This window comes from Phascolarctos cinereus, unplaced genomic scaffold (assembly GCF_003287225.1).
Source record: "Phascolarctos cinereus isolate Bilbo 61053 unplaced genomic scaffold, phaCin_HiC Scaffold_1;HRSCAF=81, whole genome shotgun sequence".
Classification (NCBI taxonomy): Eukaryota; Metazoa; Chordata; class Mammalia; order Diprotodontia; family Phascolarctidae; genus Phascolarctos; species Phascolarctos cinereus.
Genome location: NW_027555514.1, coordinates 276,325,334 through 276,344,309, shown reverse-complemented (window position 1 = coordinate 276,344,309; position 18,976 = coordinate 276,325,334). Strand labels below are relative to the sequence as shown.

The following is an 18,976-nucleotide window of genomic DNA, read 5'->3' as shown; positions in this document are numbered from 1 at the left end:
GAACTGGGTGAGAACTCGGAGATAAGGATGCTGAAGCCCAGAGAGTGTGAGTGAGTGGCTTGATGCTGCACAGCTCATAAACGGCACAGACTCAACGTCAACCTGGGTCATAGGATTATGGGATTTAAAGCAGAAGAATCATAAAGTAGGGCATCTGGTCACTTGCCAGGGAAAGAGAATGGTTGTTTTGGGAAACCAGTCTAGGCAATGAGTAGTAGTAGGGTGGGGGTGAATCAGAGTGACCACCCTGCTGGGTATCCCACCCACTCCTGCTACCACAGGGCCATGGGACCACAGATTTGCCCTGGAAGGGTTCCCTACCTTTATTTTATAGGTAGGGAAACTGAGGCCCAGAGGAGTTAGTGATTTGACCAAGGACATATGGGGGCCAGGCCCTCCCATTCTAAAGAGAGTTAAGAGATTATCTAATCTAGCCCTTCCATTTTACACATGAGGAAACTGAGGCCTGCAGAGCCGTTTTGGACTGGACCATGCTTTCATCAGGGAGGGAGAATCTGTTGAGGACATTCCTTCTGCTGATGCAGATTGAGGTTACTCTGCTATCTGAGGCCCCAGAGCCAAGGTCTTCACACAGTTAATGACAGAACCAGTGCTCAGCCCCAGGTTCACCGCTCAGGACTCTTGCCAGGGAATGGAGCTGCCTCTGAGTCAGTGTCCATGCCAGGGAGCTCTGGGATCCCAGGCAGCACACCTGATGAGGAGGTGAGGACAGGGGCTGGCCCTGGGCCCCCTCCCTCAGCCAGGGGTGTCCCCACTTCCCAGCCTCCTAGCACTCCACTAGACCAATGCCCTCATTTTACAGGGAAGAACCAGGGGAAGCACCAGGTGTCTGTGGCAGAGCCAGAGTCTGATGCCTGGTCCTCTGCCCGCGCACCCAGCACACTCACCATTCTGCCACACTGCCGCCTTTTCTACTTCCACCTTTAGTCTATGTACCCTTGGGACGCGAGGCACAATGGAAGTTCTAGAGTCATTATGGTGCCTACTGTGGCACTGGCACATAGAGGGTGGTTCATTAATGTTGGCTGAATTGGTTGTAGGGAGAGAAGGTGCTAGAAGCTCCTTGAGATTGTTTCATTTTGTATCTGGACCTCTAGCACCTAGCCCAGAACCGGGCACGTGGTAGGTGCTTGGTTAATACTCACTGATTAAAACAGGAATTCTCATCCTGGGCCCATAGCTGATTTCATGGGGTCTATGATCTTGGATGGGGAAAAATATGCCTTGATTTCCACCATATTTGGTTTCCTTTGTAATCCTATGTATTTTAAGCATTTGAAAACACAGTTCTGAGAAGGGGTCTGTAGGTTTACAGGCTAAATGCCAGAGGGCTCCATGGCACAAAAACAAGGTTAAGAACCTCTGGATGAATCGGATTATGGATTCAGAGCTAGAAGGAGTCTCTGAGGTTCTGGAGTCTAGCCCCTTCCCTTGACAAATGAAGAAACTGAAGCCTGGAGATAAGAAGTCACTTGCCCAAGGTCATACAGATAAGATTATTGAATCATGCATTTAAAGCTGGAAGGAATAGGAGAGGCTTTTGAGTCCATTTAACAGATGAGAAAACTGAGCCCAGAGAGGTTCAGTGATTTGCCCAAAGTCACCCAGGTAGAAAGTAGCTGAATTGAGATTCCCAACCCAGGTCCTCTGACTCTCCATCCTAACCTCTTTCCATTGGCTCAGCTCTTTCCATCTCTTCCATAAACTAGGAACCAATGGAAGGTAAACAGTTTCCAAATAAACAGCCTCAGGCACCTCTGCTAATTCTCTATTCATGCTGGCTGATTGACTTTTCAAATCCAGAGCTAAACTTAGAGGTCTGTCCTTCCTGGGGATGCTAATAATATGACTGCCTGTTCAGTAATGAGAGATCCCATTCCGTATGATTGCAGGGCGGGTTTGCTTTCCTTTTTTTTCTGCAGGAAGTTTAAAATTGACTCTGTTATTATTATTATTTTTAAGGTTTGACAAGCGAGGCCTTCACAGCCGCTTCTGCTTGGGACTGGTTGGCTTCTAAGGCACATGCTGCCTTGGCCCTGGGGGGCAGCTTGGAAAGCTGTCAGTGATTCTCCATCCTGTTTCCCAGAAAAGATTTTTGACAGTCTGGGTTCCTAGGGAGGGAGGGGGTTTGGAGTGGAGAACCGAATGTACTTGTTCCAAGGCACAGATGGAACGATGGTGGAACTTTCCACTTTGTGTCAGACGGGGATGTTTGGCAAATGCTCTTCAGTGGCTCTGTGGTTGATAGATAGGGTATCTATCTACCCTAGCTCCAAGGTTATGAAGCTAGAATACATGAAATCGAATCAAGGTCTCTTTGGGTCCTGGGGCCGTAGACTTAGAATTGGAAGGGACCTCAGTGGGCATTGAGTCTGGGCCCCCTCACTGGACAAAGAAGGAAACTGAGGCCCAGTGAGATGAAGTGACCTGCCCAGAATCAGATGGGTAGCAAGGTCAGAATCAGAACTATGGTTGTAGGAGCACAGATCTAGAGCTGGCCAACCCCAAGGTTATCAAGCTAGAATGTGGAGCCAAGGTCTTCTCGTGTCATCAGGTCATAGATTCAGCATCGGAAGGGACCTTGCAGGCCATCGTTTGGTAGATGAGGCAGCTGAGGCCCAGAGAAGTGGTCTGCCTTGCTCAAGGGCGCCCCAGTACCAAGCATCAGGGCCAAGATTCAAACCTGAGTCTCCCCTCTAAAGCCAGCTCTGCCCACTGCCACTCTGGCTCCTCACTCCAAGGCTGGCCCTCTATCTGTCATGCCAGGCTGACTCTCTGCCTTGCACACAGTAGTTGTCCAATTGATGTTTCTTGAATTCAGTTAGAATTAATTAAAAATGAATTGGAACATAATGGGGGATCAGGGTTAGCCCAAGACACTAGGGGGCCCTGTCACACAGATTATAGAACTTGTGATTTAGGCTTGGAGAAACAGTCTTAGAATCAAAAGGCTTAAATGTGTCCCGTCTATACTCCCTCCATCCCTCCCCCCCCACGTGGAAGTGATTGACAATTTATCTTTGAGGAATACACAAAGCAGCCCACTGGCCCAGAGGCTTCTGTAGAGAAATTCACTATGAAAAATAAATCACACCTCTAGGTTTTTCCTGGGGCCCAGCCTAGAATGTTCTGGCCCCAGGACATGTGGCTGCTTTAGCAGCTTCTGGAGAAGAAGCTGATGCTGGCTCTTCAGTGTTTCCCTAGAGCCCTTCCTCTGAGAGCAGTTGGCATGCTCCCAAAGGGCCCGCATCTACCATCTCCACATGCCTGCCTTTCTTTGATAAGCTCAGTTCTGCTTGGCATGCCTCTGCTCACCTGTCCCCCTTCATGGGAGGACCAGCAGAGGCTGGGGGAGACACAAGGCTCATGGCTCCTAGACTCCTGGGGTCGATGATGGAGGGGCTGCTAGGTTACAGCTACAGGAGCCTTGGATCAGGAGGCACGGGCGCTGAGTTTGAATTGGGCTCTGCCATGGTGAACTGTTGGGTGGTGTGGGGCCAAGCTGGAAAATGTGCTCAAGTAGAGGATCGGAGGTGGAATCTTGGCTCCTTCCTGTGTGACCTTGGACTGTCATTGCTAAGATGCATCATAGAGCCACTTGGAAATTTCACTGGACCTAACTGTTAAAAGAGTATCTGAAAATGTGCCTTGTCTTTATTAAGAAGCTATCCTCTTCAATACTGCCGTAGCTAATGGACTTTCTCTTTGGCAGATGCTTATTTCTTCTGTAGCTCTTTGAAGGCAAGGCAGACTTTTGCTTTTTGTATTTTTTTTGGGGGGGGGAGTATTTCCCTAGCACTTAGCAGGAAGCTCCTAATCACTGCTTGCAGATCGGTTGATTATGTAATCAAATCATTATGGCCATCTGTTACTGGAAAGGTGGGTCAGTAATGCCCCGTACTTCCCCATGACTCCCCAACCTAAAGCTCCTTTGCCTGGCCACCTATCCCTGTATGTGCTTTCTCCCCCTTTAAAAATGCAAGCTACTCGAAGGCGGCTTTATTGTATCCCCAGTATGCGCCCAGCCCCAGGCTCTACACTTGCATTGATTCATCGGTAGGGTTTCCTCATCATGCCGTGCCTGGATCCTGTAACCGCCGGCTGGTTTCCCTGCCTCGAGGCTCTCCCCGCGGCAGCCCATCCTCTATTCGGCTGTCAGAGTGATCTTCCGAAAGGGCAGGTGTGATCATGTCACCCCCGTACTTATTAAATTCCGGTGGTTCCTTTTTGCCTACCAGATCAAACGTAGCGTCCCAAAAATATTCGTATAGTTTTAAGCTCGTATGGGACACCGTGTATAAAACCCTCCGCTTGACTCTTGAGCCCTTCCTACCTGTCCGGTCTCCTCACACTTCATACTCTTCTCCACGTAGTCTGCGTTCCGGGGACTCTGGATTTCTCACTGTTCCTCAACAACTCTCCCTTTTCCTTGATGTCTCCCCTTCTGCCTGGAACGCTTTCTCTCCTCACCTCTGCCTCCTCGCTCCAATCCCACCTTCTGCAGGAGGCCTTGACTGGCCCACCCACCCAGACCAGGGCTCTCCCTCTCGGCTCACCGCCCGTTTACTCTGAATAGGTCTTGCCTATACATAAGTATTAGGATGTTGCGTCCCCCATGTGAGCCCTTTGGTGGCACGGACTATTTTTTTTTTTACCTCTCTTTGAATCCTCGGGGCTTAACCCAGCGTAAATGCTTCATCAGCGTTCGCTGACTTGACTGAGGACTAGATAGGATGAGAGTGGACGGGGGAGTATCTGAAAGCCTGGCACCTGAGTAGCGGAGGAAGGCTTTGCTTCCTCTCCGTCTTTTATATCCATGTTCACCTCCCACAAATCTTTAAGGGACACCATTTTTATTTTCAAGGGAGGGTTTTCAAGTCCGTGTCAAGAGAAGGCCTTCCTTGGAGTTGCCCCTTGGGTTACCTGCATCCCATACAAACGATCACAGCATGGAAAAATCATGTTTGCTTTAATGACAGAGAAAGCACACCAAGGTTGAACATAAACACCATTGGGGGGCGGGGAGGAGGGTCGCCATCACACAAGCCAAGGCCAGGCTGCTCTGCTCTAGCGTTTAACATTCAAGGACAGGGAGTCACCAGGGGCGGTACATCTCAGACAGCGTCTTTGAGGACACGGACAGACGGGGCGGGAGGCTTCCTGCCAGATCACATGCTGTGGACCTTTACCCGGGTGGGCAGGAAGTAATTTTAGTTCTCCCCTTTTTGCTCAGAGGGAACCTGAAAGGCTTTCCAAATGACCAAGCGTAAGAGAGGATTGACACACTGATGTCAACAAATTGATTCCTAGCTGATGGGCGGATAATACCTGGCAGTGGGAGTAGGCGGCCTGGGCATGCCAGGAGGTGGAAACGAGAAGCGGCCACTGACATCAAACATTCTGAGCAACGGACCAAAAAATTATCTCGTGCTACAAAGGGATGGGGAAGCTTTTCTGAAACAGAGATTCTGGGGGACGGGTGGTAATTTCTGAAGAGGCATGCTAGGAGAGAAGGAAGGTGATATCGTTATGTCGCCCCGAATGGTGAAGAGTCTTTGCTGCGGTCATGGATATTTCAAAACAAGGATGTGTGAAAGGTACTAAGAAGTCACCATGGCCCCTCACCCATCTCTCTTGCTAGCTACTGACTTGCAAAGGAAACCGAGGCTCGGCAGTAAATGTCCATGATTGAGAGCCCTAGACTGTCCATTCTTGGGATGTAGTGGGGAATCATTCTATATTACATATTTAGTCATAACAAATAGTCTAACATAGCCACACTCTGGTCGGTAGCAAAGTACTGATATCTTACCAGAAGAAAAGAGAGCCTTGGGATAAATGCTAAAAGCTCTTATGTTCTCCCTCCCTCCCCCAAGCCCCTTCCCACCCCCAACCCACCCTTGGCCTCCCTCAAAATGCAGTTTCTACCAATGTGATCCCATGGGAGCCACTGCATTATGATGCTCCACCAGGAAAGGAAACGGGCAGCACTGGCTTCACAAAATGGCGGTGGAGCGAGAGATGACATGGTCCCGTGGAATCCTTGGCAACTACATAGCGTGGATATCATGTGGCCCAGGGCCAGCCCCATGCAAAGGCTTTGGCGGGCAGGAGGAAAAGTTGCTCCTTTGTTTGGACCCCAAATAACAATTAGCATGCAGGATTGTTTCTTCAGTGGCGGAACTGGAGGCGATTGTTGGCAGTGTGCCTCTTGTGTGTCACTGTGGTTGGCGAGGCAAGATTAAACCAGGTGATGAACAACACCGGTGGAAATCTCGTCTTTTGCACTGACACAGGGGAGTACCTTTGACCTTTAAAAAAAAAAAAGGAAAAATCCCAAACTTGGATCCTTATACACAATGCTGTTGAAAAGGAACTTTTAAGCTTTTTAGAAATATATTTTTAAACTGCAAGGCTACCTCATTTGTTTTTTTATGAACATATTTTTTAAAAAGTCCCCACCCCTAAAAATTTGCCAAGACTGTTCCTAACAATTGCAGCAACCATTTCTTAGGCATGATGGAATCCCTCTAACCCTGCAACCACCAGTCTCTGAAGCGCATACAGGGATGCTCTTAGGGGTGGGTACTGGACCGTGCTCCTTCTGGCATTGGGAGGCCCAACCATCGCTAGCTGGGTGTCTTTCCATCTGTGGTCCCCAGCACCAATGGGCGTGCTTCAAGGGATGCTCAAGGTGGGGTCACAGCTCTGTGGTCCCCTCACTGGATTTCCAAAGCAGGACCCAGTCACTACTCGGTGATCAGCAGGATCTCCTTGGGGTCAGGAATGTACGTGACCTGTACACAGTCACTGAGCCAGGAGGAGCCAGGGCAGCAGAGACAGCTCCTGGGTCCAGACAAGAACGTGCCGGTTGGAATTGTGTATATTTGTTGGAAGCTGACGCAGCCAGAGAACTTGTGAGGTCCCACTGGAGTGCCCTCTTGTCTCGGGGGTTTATACAATAGAGCCTTTGGAAGAGGATAAGTGAATGGATTGTATCCTGATTGCCAACGTCCTCTGCAAGTCCTGGAGCACATCCTGACCCGCGTCTCCGTTCTTATCGTACAAAAGCTGCTTGAAGGCCTCATTCTCAATGAGCACCATCATGTTCTTAAGGAAGTAGCCTTCGCAGTAGGTGGAGAGCTCCGTGACGCCCAGGAACTGGAGAAAGAGGAAGAGAAGATGGTGACCGTGGCTCTTGTACCTGCCAAGGCATGAGGGACCTGGGGGACTATCTTTTACAGACGAGGAAACTGAAGCCCGGTGAGGGGAAGGGATTTATAGAAACACAATCCTGGATCTGGAAGGGACCTCGGGGACCCTCTAGTCCAACCCTACAGATGAGGAAACTGAGGGCCAAGGGAAGCAAAGGGACTTGCCCAAGGTCACAAAGGTAGGATTTGAACCTGGGTCCTCTTTCTTATTCTCACCATACCAGCTCTCTACTCATCCGCTTTAGTGTGCCGCCTGTGTATATGCAGAGGTGGCCCACACCTGTGTTGAAACAGTAAACGTCCAGCGCCTCTCCCCTTACTTCGAATGCAGGACGGCCAAAGCCTGTGTAGTTGGGCTTGGGAGGGAGATGAGAGTAGGCAGTGCTTCCTTGGAGAGTAGAATGGAAGCCCCCTGAGGACAAGGCCAGGCTCGCTTTCACCCAGCTCTGTACCTGACACACAGTAGGCACTTACTAAGTGTTTGCTGATTACTTGATTACAGATTAGCATCCAGAACTTTAGAACAATGACTTGGAGACAGCACAGTACCGAGGAAAGAGTATTGGATTTGTCATCAGAGGAGCTGGGCTCAATCCTGGCTCTGCCTAGTGTTATCTGCGTGCCTTTGGGGAAGGCACTTCCCTTTCCTGGCCTCAGTTTCCTCATCTGTAAAATGAGGGGGCTGAATCAGATGGTTCTCTGAGGCTTCTTCCAGCTGCAGATCTGAGATCCCAACCCCCAGTGGGGGATCCTGACCCCCGCCCCCGCCACTGTGTCACAAATGGATCCGATGAGGCTGTATTTGGGGAAGGGATCTGCTGAGAGCGGATTGAGGACACTGAGCTCTGCTGTCTGGGCTGGGATAGAATTAGAAGCCGCGTAGGTGCCCACTGGCTGGGGGAATAACTGATCACACTGTGGAGTGCGAAGGGAATGTGACCTTCCCTGGAAGGCATGACAGGGACAGCGGAGAGATGGAGAAGTCGGAGAAACTCGGGAAGATTTGTATGAACTGATGCAGAGTAAAGAAGGCAGGAGAATAACAGAGGAAGGAAAATCACACCGAGAGACATCCAAGCTCTGATTGGTGGCCAGCTGTGGTTCTAGAGGAGCCTAGATCCAAAATCTGGGTCTGGATGAGGCCTGGAGGCCATCGAGCCTAACCCCGGGCATCAGGCTAGATGGTCTCCAAGGTACCTGCTAGCTCTTAATTCATCCAGTGATCATCTCTGTATGACCTTGGACAAGGTATTTCTCTCTGGGTCTCAGTTTCCTCATCTGTGGCTTCTAAGGTCCTTTCCAACCCTATGTGCAGGATGCTATTAGCTCTCTTCTTGGCAGAAATGTGGTGGAAATGAGGTATGTATTTTCCAGCCTGGGCAGCATGTTCATTTACTTTGCTAAGCTATACTTCCCTGTTTCAGTGGGGCATCCTCCTCTCCTGGGCAGATGAGGAGAGGGCAGGGAGGGCAAAGGTGGGGAGGAAACACTGAGATACGACAATGATCCAAGAGAGAAGAAATCATTAATGACAAATTTGTTTAAAAAAGGAAAAGTGTATTGCTTCGTGGCGTCCACTGGAAGCATGCCCATGACCTTGGCCTCATTAGCACAGAGCTGTAACCCACTGAGCCAGCCATCTGCAAGCAAAAAGGACGTGTCATTTAGGACATAAAACTGGAAAGGTGCTCCGTGGTGTCCTAATGGCTTGAATGAATTAGTACGACCATTAACTCCTCCTGCCCAAGAGGAGATTGGGCCCTTACAGACTCACAAAACTATGGAGGTAGAAGGGACCCCAGAGCCAAGCTAAAGGCAAGCCCTTTGCGGTGCAGGTAAGAGAAGCCAGGCTGAGAGAGGAGAAATGACCTAGCTAGTGGTGGAGGCAGAATTTGAACCCAGATCCCTTGACACCCAGCCTAGAGCACCTTTCACGACACCTGGCGAGATCCATAGAATCACAGAGAATATCAGAGAGAGAAGGAACTTGAGAGACTATCTAGTCCAGTCCTTTCTCCAGCCCAACAATTACAAAGCTACAGAGCCAGGATTTGAACGCAGGCGCTGACTATAGGGCAGCGAGGGGGTGTGGCGGCTGAAGCACCATGCCTGGAGTCTAGAAGACCTGGGTTCAAATCCAGCCTCAGACTCTCCCTAGCTGTGTGACCCTGGGCAAGTCACTGAACCCTGTTTGCCTCAGTTTCCTTATCTGTAAAATGAGCTGGAGAAGGAAATTGCAAACCGCTCTAGTATCTTTGCCAAGAAATGCCCAAAAGGGGTCACAAAGAGCCAGACATGACTGAAAAACAACAACCACCTCTGACTATAAATCCAGAATTCTCTCCATTATGTCATATATCTCCTGTTGCCTCATCACTTCTTTTTTCTTTCTTTTTTTTTTTTAGGCAACTGGGGTTAAGTGACTTGCCCAGGGTCACACAGCTAGTAAGTGTCTGAGGCCGGATTTGAACTCAGGTCCTTCTGACTTCAGGGCCGGTGCTCTATCCTATCCACTGTGCCACCTAGCTGCCCTTGCCTGATCACTTCTTGACCCCCTTTCCTTGACCCTTTTTTATCCGCTGGATTCTCTGAGTCTGCCCTGACCTTACTGCTAGGTGGCTCAGTGTATAGAGAGCTGGGCCTGGAGTCAGGAAGATATAAGTTACTTGCTAGCTCAATTCACCTCTCTCTGCCTCAGTTTCCTCAACTGTAAAATGGGGACAAGAGCAGCACCTACCTGCCAAGGTTGTTGTTATAATTAAATAAGAAAGCATTTGTCAAGTGCTTCAGAAACCATAAGATGCTCTATTATTATGTTATTAGTAAAAGATCCTATGTTTTGTTGTGCCATTTCTTTGTGACCCCATTTGGGGTTTTCTTGGCAGAAATACTGGACTGGTTTGCCATTTCCTTCTCCACTCATTTGACAGATGAGGAAACTGAGACAAACAGGGTAAAGTGACTTGCCCAAGGTCACACAGCTAGTAAGTATATGAGGCGGGATTTGAACTCAGGAAAAGGAGTATGCTGATTCTAAGCCCAGGGCTCTGTGCTCTATGGTGCCACCTAGCTGCCTGTGAAGGATCCTATAGAAATGCTAGCTATCATTATGATTATTAATGGGATCCTGGCCATTCTACCCCTTCTCCCTCTCCTGCTATTCCTGACCTCTGGCTTACTCCGTTTGATATAAAAATGTTTGCTTTCTGGGGCAGCTAGGTGGTGCAGTGGATAGAGCACCAGCCCTACAGTCAGAAGGACCTGAGTTCAAACCTGGCCTCAGACACTTGACACTTACTAGTTGTGTGACCCGGGGCAAGGCACTTAATTCTATTGCCTAGGGAAAAAAAATATATATATATATATATACATATATATATATATATATATATAATATATATATATATGTATATATATATATATATATTTATTTATTTATATAATAAAAAACCCTTTGCTTGCTTTTTTTGCAGGAGTGTGCTAGAGGTAGCTTGTACCAGAGAGCCAACAGTCAAATTTTCTGCGTGAGCATTTATTTCCACCATGGAAATCAGTACACACAGCAAATCAGGGCTCAAAGCATTGTTTTGTTCATTGTCTAGACTTAAGAAAGTGATGGAGAAAATGTTAATAATGCAAGTTAAACCTAAAAGTGTGTCATGCACATATCTTCCCTACCCCCTTTCTAGAGAGCTGGTTGTTAAACATTTACCAACACACCCCTCCTCTTTCGTAAATAAAGAAAACATGTTGAAAGATGCATCCTTCCTAATTCCAGCTTTGCTGGAAAATCAGGATTGCTAAAATAAAACTCATTGTTGGCCTCTTCCTATAGGGAAAGTTGTCACAAAAGGTTAGATTTAATATTGTCAGGGTCCTTTTTGGCATTTGGAATGTGGCTGTTTGTATCTGCCTTCTCATATTTCCTAAGGTTCAAGGCCAAGGGCTGGTTTCCCTCCCATATCCCGTAGTCCTTATTAAATGATTCTCCACTTGGAGTACCATCTGCCAGTAATGGAATCCATATGAAGCTAGATTGTGGGCTGGTGGGGGAGTATTGATGGGGGGGAGGATCCATGGGAGAGAAGAGAATGACAGCTTTTCCACGTGGAAAGTGCTAACTCTGCCTCACTATACTTCTCAGCCTCAATTTCCTTCTCTGTAAAATGGGGATGATAAGAGCTCCACTATCAATCTCGTTGGGTTGTAGTTAAAGAAACGTTTTGTCCAAAATATCCTGCTGCTTTGGGAACTATGTAAAGGGGAGGGATTTTCCACTGAAAACTCTATAGGATTTGGCTTTGAAGGAGAGAGAGACAGAGGGAGAGAGAGACAGACAGACAGAGACACAGAGAGAGAGACAGACAGACAGACAGAGACACAGAGAGAGACAGAGAGAGACAGACAGACAGACACATACACACACACACACACACACACACACACACACACACAGAGACAGAGACACAGAAAGAGAGAGGGACAGAGAGAGATAGAGTGTGTGCCTGGGCTGGGGCCATAGCCACCAACTGGTTTCCCTGCTTCGAGGCTCTCCCCACTGCAGCCCATCCTCTATTTGGCTGTCAGGGTGATCTTCCCAAAGCACAGGTCTGATCATGTCACCCATGTACTCATTAAATTCCAGTGGTTCCCTGTTACCTCCCAGATCAAATAAAGAGTGTCCCAAAAGTCTTAGCTCCAGATTATCATCCTCTTTCAAGGCCTTCTAATCCTGATCTTCTTGGCATTTAGAATATCCTTTATAAATGTATGTTAAAAGACAGACAAGAAAGGAAGGAAGAAAGGGAGGGAGGAAGAGAAAGAAAGAAAGAAAGAAAGAAAGAAAGAAAGAAAGAAAGAAAGAAAGAAAGAAAGAAAGAAAGAAAGAAAGAAAGAAAGAAAGAAAGGAAGGAAGGAAGGAAGGAAGGAAGGAAGGAAGAAAAAAGAAAGAAAGGAAGGAAGGAAGAAAGGAAGGAAGGAAGGAAGGAAAGAAAAAAGAAAAGAGGCCAATTAAAAACCAGAAAGAAATGGAAAAATAGAAAGACAGGTGATAGATAGATGGGCAGATAGGGGGTGTGTGTGTGGGGGGGGTGGCCTGGAAGAACAGCTAGAGTGTTTTTTAAGTTGGTTATCAGCCTGCTGAATTGTCATGTGAGCTGAACGCAGACAAAAATGAAACCATCCTCCCCCCAGGTCTCAGCTACAGGGTGGAGAGGCTGCTCACAAAAGCTTTCTCTGGCCTTTGGTTAGTTAATTCCATGAGCCCCTGGTTCACTGAGGGTCCCAGGCGGTTGGCTTCTGGCCGACTGGGGGTTCAGCCTGGTTCGGGGTGGGGGAATGAAGGAGCAGCAGACAAGTCTAAAAGTGGATCGTAGGACTAGAGGGTCACAGACCTAGAGCAGGAAGGGTCCCCTGGAGGCCACTCAGACCAACTCCCTCATTTTACAGAGGAGGAAACTGAGGCCCAGAGAGAAGTCACATCATGGAGAGTGGTCTGCCTTAGAGGATCACAAATTCAGAACTGTAAGACACTGCAGAGATCATCTAGTCAAACCACCTCATTTTACAGAGGTAGACGTGGAAGCCCAGAGATGTTAAGGGATGATTAAGGTCCACAGCTAGCAACCAGCAGGGATCTAGGAAGGGGGCGGGATGGCCCTCCTCTCCTTCCTGGAATTCAATCAACAAGCATCCATGAAGAGCCTACTATGTGCCAAGGGCCCTAGGTAGGGAAGGGAATAAGGATTTATGTAGCACCCACTATGTGTCAGACGCTGTGCCCAGGGCTTTTACACAGGGCAGTTGGGGCTTTGTCCCAAGGACTTCCTCCCCAGGGGTGGTGGAGGGAGGCCCCTGCCTGCAGCAGCCGCTGCTTCCACCTCCCTCCTTGCCTCATGGCACTCTGCTGGTCTGTCCTGCCATGCTGTGACCACCTCTGCCTCCTGCCCCCATCAGGCTCCAGTTTCCTCATTTCCTACCTTCCCCTCAACACCTTAACGATGGGGGCCAAGAGGCAACTTTCTAGGGCAGCGATGTCAAACCGAGGGCCCCTAAACCGTGCCCATGTCTGACACCTCTGCTCTAGGCCATGGGTTGCCTTTTCTCTGCCCCAGGGACAAGAACAGGTGTGATGACATGGACGTCATGAGGATAGGACATCCCTCTCTGGGCCATCTAAGTCTGGCGAGGAGATGACCCAGACACAGTGCCAGTGTGTTTGCACAAACCAGACTCCCCCTTTGTCCATGATCTTTGCGCCGGGAAAGGGGCGGTGGGCATTACCTTGGCATGGTTGTATATATCCACACAGTTGTCTGCGTTGATCCCTTTTGCACAGATGATCTCACAATGCCTCTGCAAAGCTTCGAGCTGGAAAAACTTGGCAGCAGACAGAAGCTAAAATAATAATAAAAAAAACCACACCCGAAGGGAGGCTGTCAGTCACGCTGCCTTGAATGGGACTGACTCTCAACGTATATAAAAGAAACCTCAGTGTCACCTCTGATTCTTCCCTCTCCCTCACTGCTCACACCTAATCAGCCCCATCTGTTGAGTCTTTCCTCGAAGCACCCATTTCCTCCCTTCTCTTGTAGCTCCCATCCTAGTCCAGGCTCTTATCAGCTCCCACTTCAACTATTTCCACAGCCTCCTGACGGGTCTACCCACCTCCTTTCTTCCTCTCTCCTCTAATTCATCCTAAAAACATCACCAAGGCAATGCTTTGATCTTCTCATTCCAGTACTCAGAAACCTTCAATGGCCCCTTACTGTCTACCAACCAAAGTCCGAATCCCTTAATCTTGACATTCCACCCAGTTCAAAGGCTCACTCCTCCATGAAGCCTGCCTTGAACCACCAGGATGCACTTATGTCCTCCTCTTTTGAACTCCTCTTATTGATTCGTGCTTTTCACACACTGGCTTATATTCTGGCTATTTCTGTACACCAGCGAGGTCAAACTCAGAAAGAAGCGGACCCCTGCGGGCTGCATAGTCACTCAGAAAAACACAAATGAACATTATCTACATTGTATTATGTTTTTATTTATTTTGTTAAACATTTCTCAATTACATTTTAACCTGGTTCAGGCTCCACTTGGGAGATTTGCTGGTCACAGCCATGAGTTTGACACCTCTACTCTACTATCTATCTATCTATCTATCCACATACACCTATCCACACACACACACACGTATATAGTATGTACATGCATGTGTGTGTTTGTGCATGTGTGTTTGTGTGTATATATGTACATGTATATATCTATAGATATATATAATATACAGCCAAACTGTCATATATAATATAGTTTAGGTAATATATAATATACATATACATATATGTATACATAAATACATATATACATACATGTGGGGGGAACCTCTCTTAAGAAAACATCTGTGTCCTCACATGGAGTCCAGAGATACACTTATTTGAAGAAAGCTTCTTCCTGTACACCCCAACATATACATACACATATACACACACATACACATACACATACACATACACATACACATACACATACATCCACCGGGCCATCTAGATGCCACATGCATACATGCACATGTGCATACATATACACAGGTATACACATGCATGTGTATATGTACATACACATATGTGTATACATGCATATATACATAGACATCCATATATACATACACGCATACATATATACACATCTATCTACCTATCTATCTATCTATATATTTAAGGGTATATGGGAGGAAGCATTCTCCAAATGTCTCTGGACCCCATGTGGGAACGTAGTCATTCTCTTAAGAGAGGTCACCCCATAATTATAAGCTCCTTACCTTCACCCTAAAATGACCTTGCATCTATTTTTATGTACTTAAACAAGCATGTTGTATCCTCTAATCGAATGTAACACCTCGAGTGTGAGAATGTTTTACTTTTGTCTTTTGATACTAACCACCCAGCTATGGAATACCACCTGGTATACTCCAGGTACTTAATAAGTGCTTATTAATTGACTAATGACAAGGATCATATCTTATATATCTCTGTATACTTCAGAGCACTTAATCCAATGCCTTGAACCAAGCAGGTGTTTGTCGAAAGAATGACTGAAACCATCCATCCTTCCCAACGGGGGAGCTCCTGTTTGTTAGCAGCACCAGGGAGTTATTGCTTGGCACATCTCCTCTGTTACTGGAATCTCACATCAGTTAGTGAAGTCCAGACCCTCAGTTCTTCAATCCTGAACTAGTGGAACCACCCCCAAACTGGTCTTCCTGAGTTTGAGCTATGTTCCTGCTTCTCTGCCCCTGATACCGATGTCTGTCTTCCTAAGGCAGTACTGTGGTCTCTCCTTCCCGGGAGCAAAATATGTCCCAGTGGCAACCCTGGCTTACAGAAATCCCAGGTGAAACTTCACAAACCTCCATTATTTCATTGTTCTTAATAAGAAGTGACTCTGGACCACCGTAGTAAAGATACTGCATGACCAGCTAGAAGAGAGTAGGAAAAAAAAAAAGATTGTTAATCAGTCCAGACCACACCAAGATTACTGGCCAGAGCTGGGGCCACCCATTGCTTAGTAAAGGCTAATGTGATCAAAGATGGGGCACCCAGGAAGGACTTTAAAGGTCAGGCAGACCAACTCTCCCATTTTCTGTATGAGGAAACTGAGACCCATAGAGGTTAAGTACCTTGTCCAACATCATTCAGGTGATAAGCATCAGAGGTAAGATTTAAATCCAAGTTCTCTGACTCCAGAGTCAGTATTTCCTCCTCAGGGATTGCTGGGCTTGTGATAGAAGTCGGTGTGGTATAGCAGGATAGAGCATTGGGCCCGAAGTCAGGAAGACCTGAGTTCAAATTAGGCCTGCCACTCTTACTAGCTGTAGGACGTTGGAGAAGTCACTTAACTTCTGCTAGCTTCTGTAAAATGAAGGTAATAATAGCACCTATCTTGAGGGGTGTTGTAAGCATCAAATGAGTATTAAGCAAAAAGCTCTTAGCACAGCTCCTGACTCTACATAAGTGCTTCTTCCTTCCTCTTTCTATTCCTGTCCCAATCAGGAGACCTCAGGGCAAATGGTCCAATGGCTCTGCTGTTTACTGGCTTATGTGACTTTGACCAAGTCCCATTGATTTTCTCTGTCTCAGTTTTCTTCTCATCAGGAAAATGAGAGGTTTGGACCAGATTAGGTGTTCTTCACCTGGAATCTTTGAACTTTAAAAAAAAATATTTTGATAATGATATTTCGATAAAACTGGCTTCCCTTGCAATCTTATATATTTCATTTTATTATGCATTTAAGAATATTATTTTGAGAAGGGCTCCATATACTTCATAGATTCTAGAGGGGCCCAGAACACACACACAAAGACTCTCGGGGTCCCATTTGGCTATAGGTTCTATGACCTACAGAGTAGATATATCTAAGACAGGGGTGGGGAACCTGAGGCCTTGAGGTCACATGTGACTCTCTAGGTCCTCGGGTGAGGCTCTTTGACTGAATCCAAACTTCACAGACCAAATCCCCTTAATAAAAGGATTTGTTCTGTAAAACTGGGACTTAGTCAAAAGGCCTCACTCAAGGCCGCAACTTCCCCACTCCTATCTAAGGTCTCTTTGAGTCCATGACTTACCAATGACTGGCTACCTGTGTGACCTTGACCAGGTCATTCTACCACTCTGAGTCTCAGTTTCCCTACTTCAAAATGAGGGGCTGGATTAATTTCCCATTTTAGATCTTATTCCCATCTGACAAACTAACTCCTCGTGTGACTTTGGGCAAGTCTGAGCCTCCCCTGCCTAGTCCTCACTCTTTTCCTCTATAAAATGGGTTAGGGTAGGCCCAGCTGTCCAAGGTCTCTTCTAGACCTGTGATCCTATACATCTTCACTGATGGATTTTGATTAGGTCTACCCAAAGAACATTCAAGATGGCAGCTGGACACGAATGGCCTCAGCATTTTGACTTATCTTCCTGGGCTGACTTTGAAATGAGCTACAATGAGTAAACCTGGTACCACATCTTTTTAATTGGAAACTTGGTTTTTATAAAGTCCTAGGGAGACATTCCCAATAACTGTCTCCTTTCCACTGAAGACCAATCACTACATTGTCATGGGAAATGTACACATTGCCAGAATGAGAGCTGCCATTCCTGTCCTCTAGCCCTGTGTAACTTTGGTTTGAGGGAGAATGGCTGAGGAACATTTTATCCCCATCTCACAGAAAGGAAAAATGATTCCCACAGAGGTTAGATAGCTTGGCACAGGTCACATGGTCATCCAGTGGCAGCTTTGTGTGTGAGCTCAATAAGTAACCGTGGGTAAGTCACTGCCCTTCCCGAGGGCTCAGTGTCATAAGGTGCTTGGACTTAATCTCAGGAGGATAGATCAGAGCTCTGGAGCTTGAAGGGACCTCAGAGACCATCTAGTTTGGCCACCTCATTTTACAGATGAGGAGACTGAGTCCCAGCAAAGTGAAGTGACATGGAATAATAAGATCATAGTTCTATAGGCCACCTACTCCAGCCTCTGATTTTTCAGATAATGAAATGAGACTCAGAGAGGGGAAGTAGCTTGTTCAGGGACACACAGCAGACAAATGTCAGAGACAAGATTTGAACCCCATCCTCTGACTTTAGAACCAGTGAGCTTTCCTCCAAAGAAATGGAAAATCTAGGATTTAGGACTTCCAGCTCTAGGTACTGTGAACTTGTGATTCTGCATTTGGGTCTGGGGTAGTTCTAGAATGAACCTGCTGGGTGACTTTGGCCAAGTAGTTGCCCATCTCTGGGCCTCAGTGGCCTCTTCTGTAAAACGGGGGGGGGGGCGGAACTGGACTAGAAGATCATTCAAGTCTCATCTAGCTCCAACTGTCCATGTTCTCAGGACCTTCCCAGCTTTGGTGTTCTGCGTCCTGAAGTCTGTTGTGGCATTCACGTTCTAAATTCTAACATTCTCTGTTCTTAGAGCCATCCCAGCTCGGACATCTGTGTTCCTAGTCATGACATTTCATGTTCTAAAGTTCCTCATTCCTCTGACATTCCATATTTGAAGGGCCCTCCTGGCTCTGAAAACTCAAGTTCTAAGTCCAGCCTGGGTCTGACATCCCTGTTCTAAGCCCCTCCCAGCTCTGACATTCCTGTTCTAAGCTCCTCCCAGCTCTGACATTCCCTGTTCTAAGGCTCCTCCCAGCTCTGACATTCCCTGTTCTAAGCTCCCTCCCAGCTCTGACATTCCCTGTTCTAAGCTCCCTCCCAGCTCTGACATTCCCTGTTCTAAGCTCCCTCCCAGCTCTGACATTCCATATTCTAAGCTTTCCTCCCACCTCCTGCATTTTCTGTTCTAAGGCTCCTCCCAGCTCTGACATTCCCTGTTCTAAGCTCCTCCCAGCTCTGACATTCCCTGTTCTAAGCTCCCTCCCAGCTCTGACATTCCCTGTTCTAAGCTCCCTCCCAGCTCTGACATTCCCTGTTCTAAGCCCCTCCCAGCTCTGACATTCTGTTCTAGCCCTCCCAGCTCTGACATTCCATGTTCTAAGCTCCCTCCCAGCTCTGACATTCCCTGTTCTAAGCTCCTCCCAGCTCTGATTTCCCTGTTCTAAGCTCCCTCCCAGCTCTGACATTCCCTGTTCTAAGCTCCCTCCCAGCTCTGACATTCCCTGTTCTAAGCCCTCCCAGCTCTGCATTCTGTTCTAAGCTCCTCCCAGCTCTGACATTCCCTGTTCTAAGCTCCTCCCAGCTCTGACATTCCCTGT

General features: G+C 47.4%; 1 protein-coding gene across 1 annotated transcript in view; it reads right to left on the bottom strand.

The window, feature by feature from the left end:
* Nucleotides 1-5,920: 5,920 nt before the first annotated feature.
* ABTB3 (ankyrin repeat and BTB domain containing 3) overlaps nucleotides 5,921-18,976 on the bottom strand; it is a 325,861-nt gene continuing 312,805 nt past the window's right edge. Inside the window, 3 exon segments of the mRNA XM_020982442.2 lie at nucleotides 5,921-7,182; nucleotides 13,518-13,631; nucleotides 15,640-15,708. Of these exon segments, the coding sequence (XP_020838101.1) occupies nucleotides 6,976-7,182; nucleotides 13,518-13,631; nucleotides 15,640-15,708 (390 nt within the window). The 3' untranslated portion in view covers nucleotides 5,921-6,975.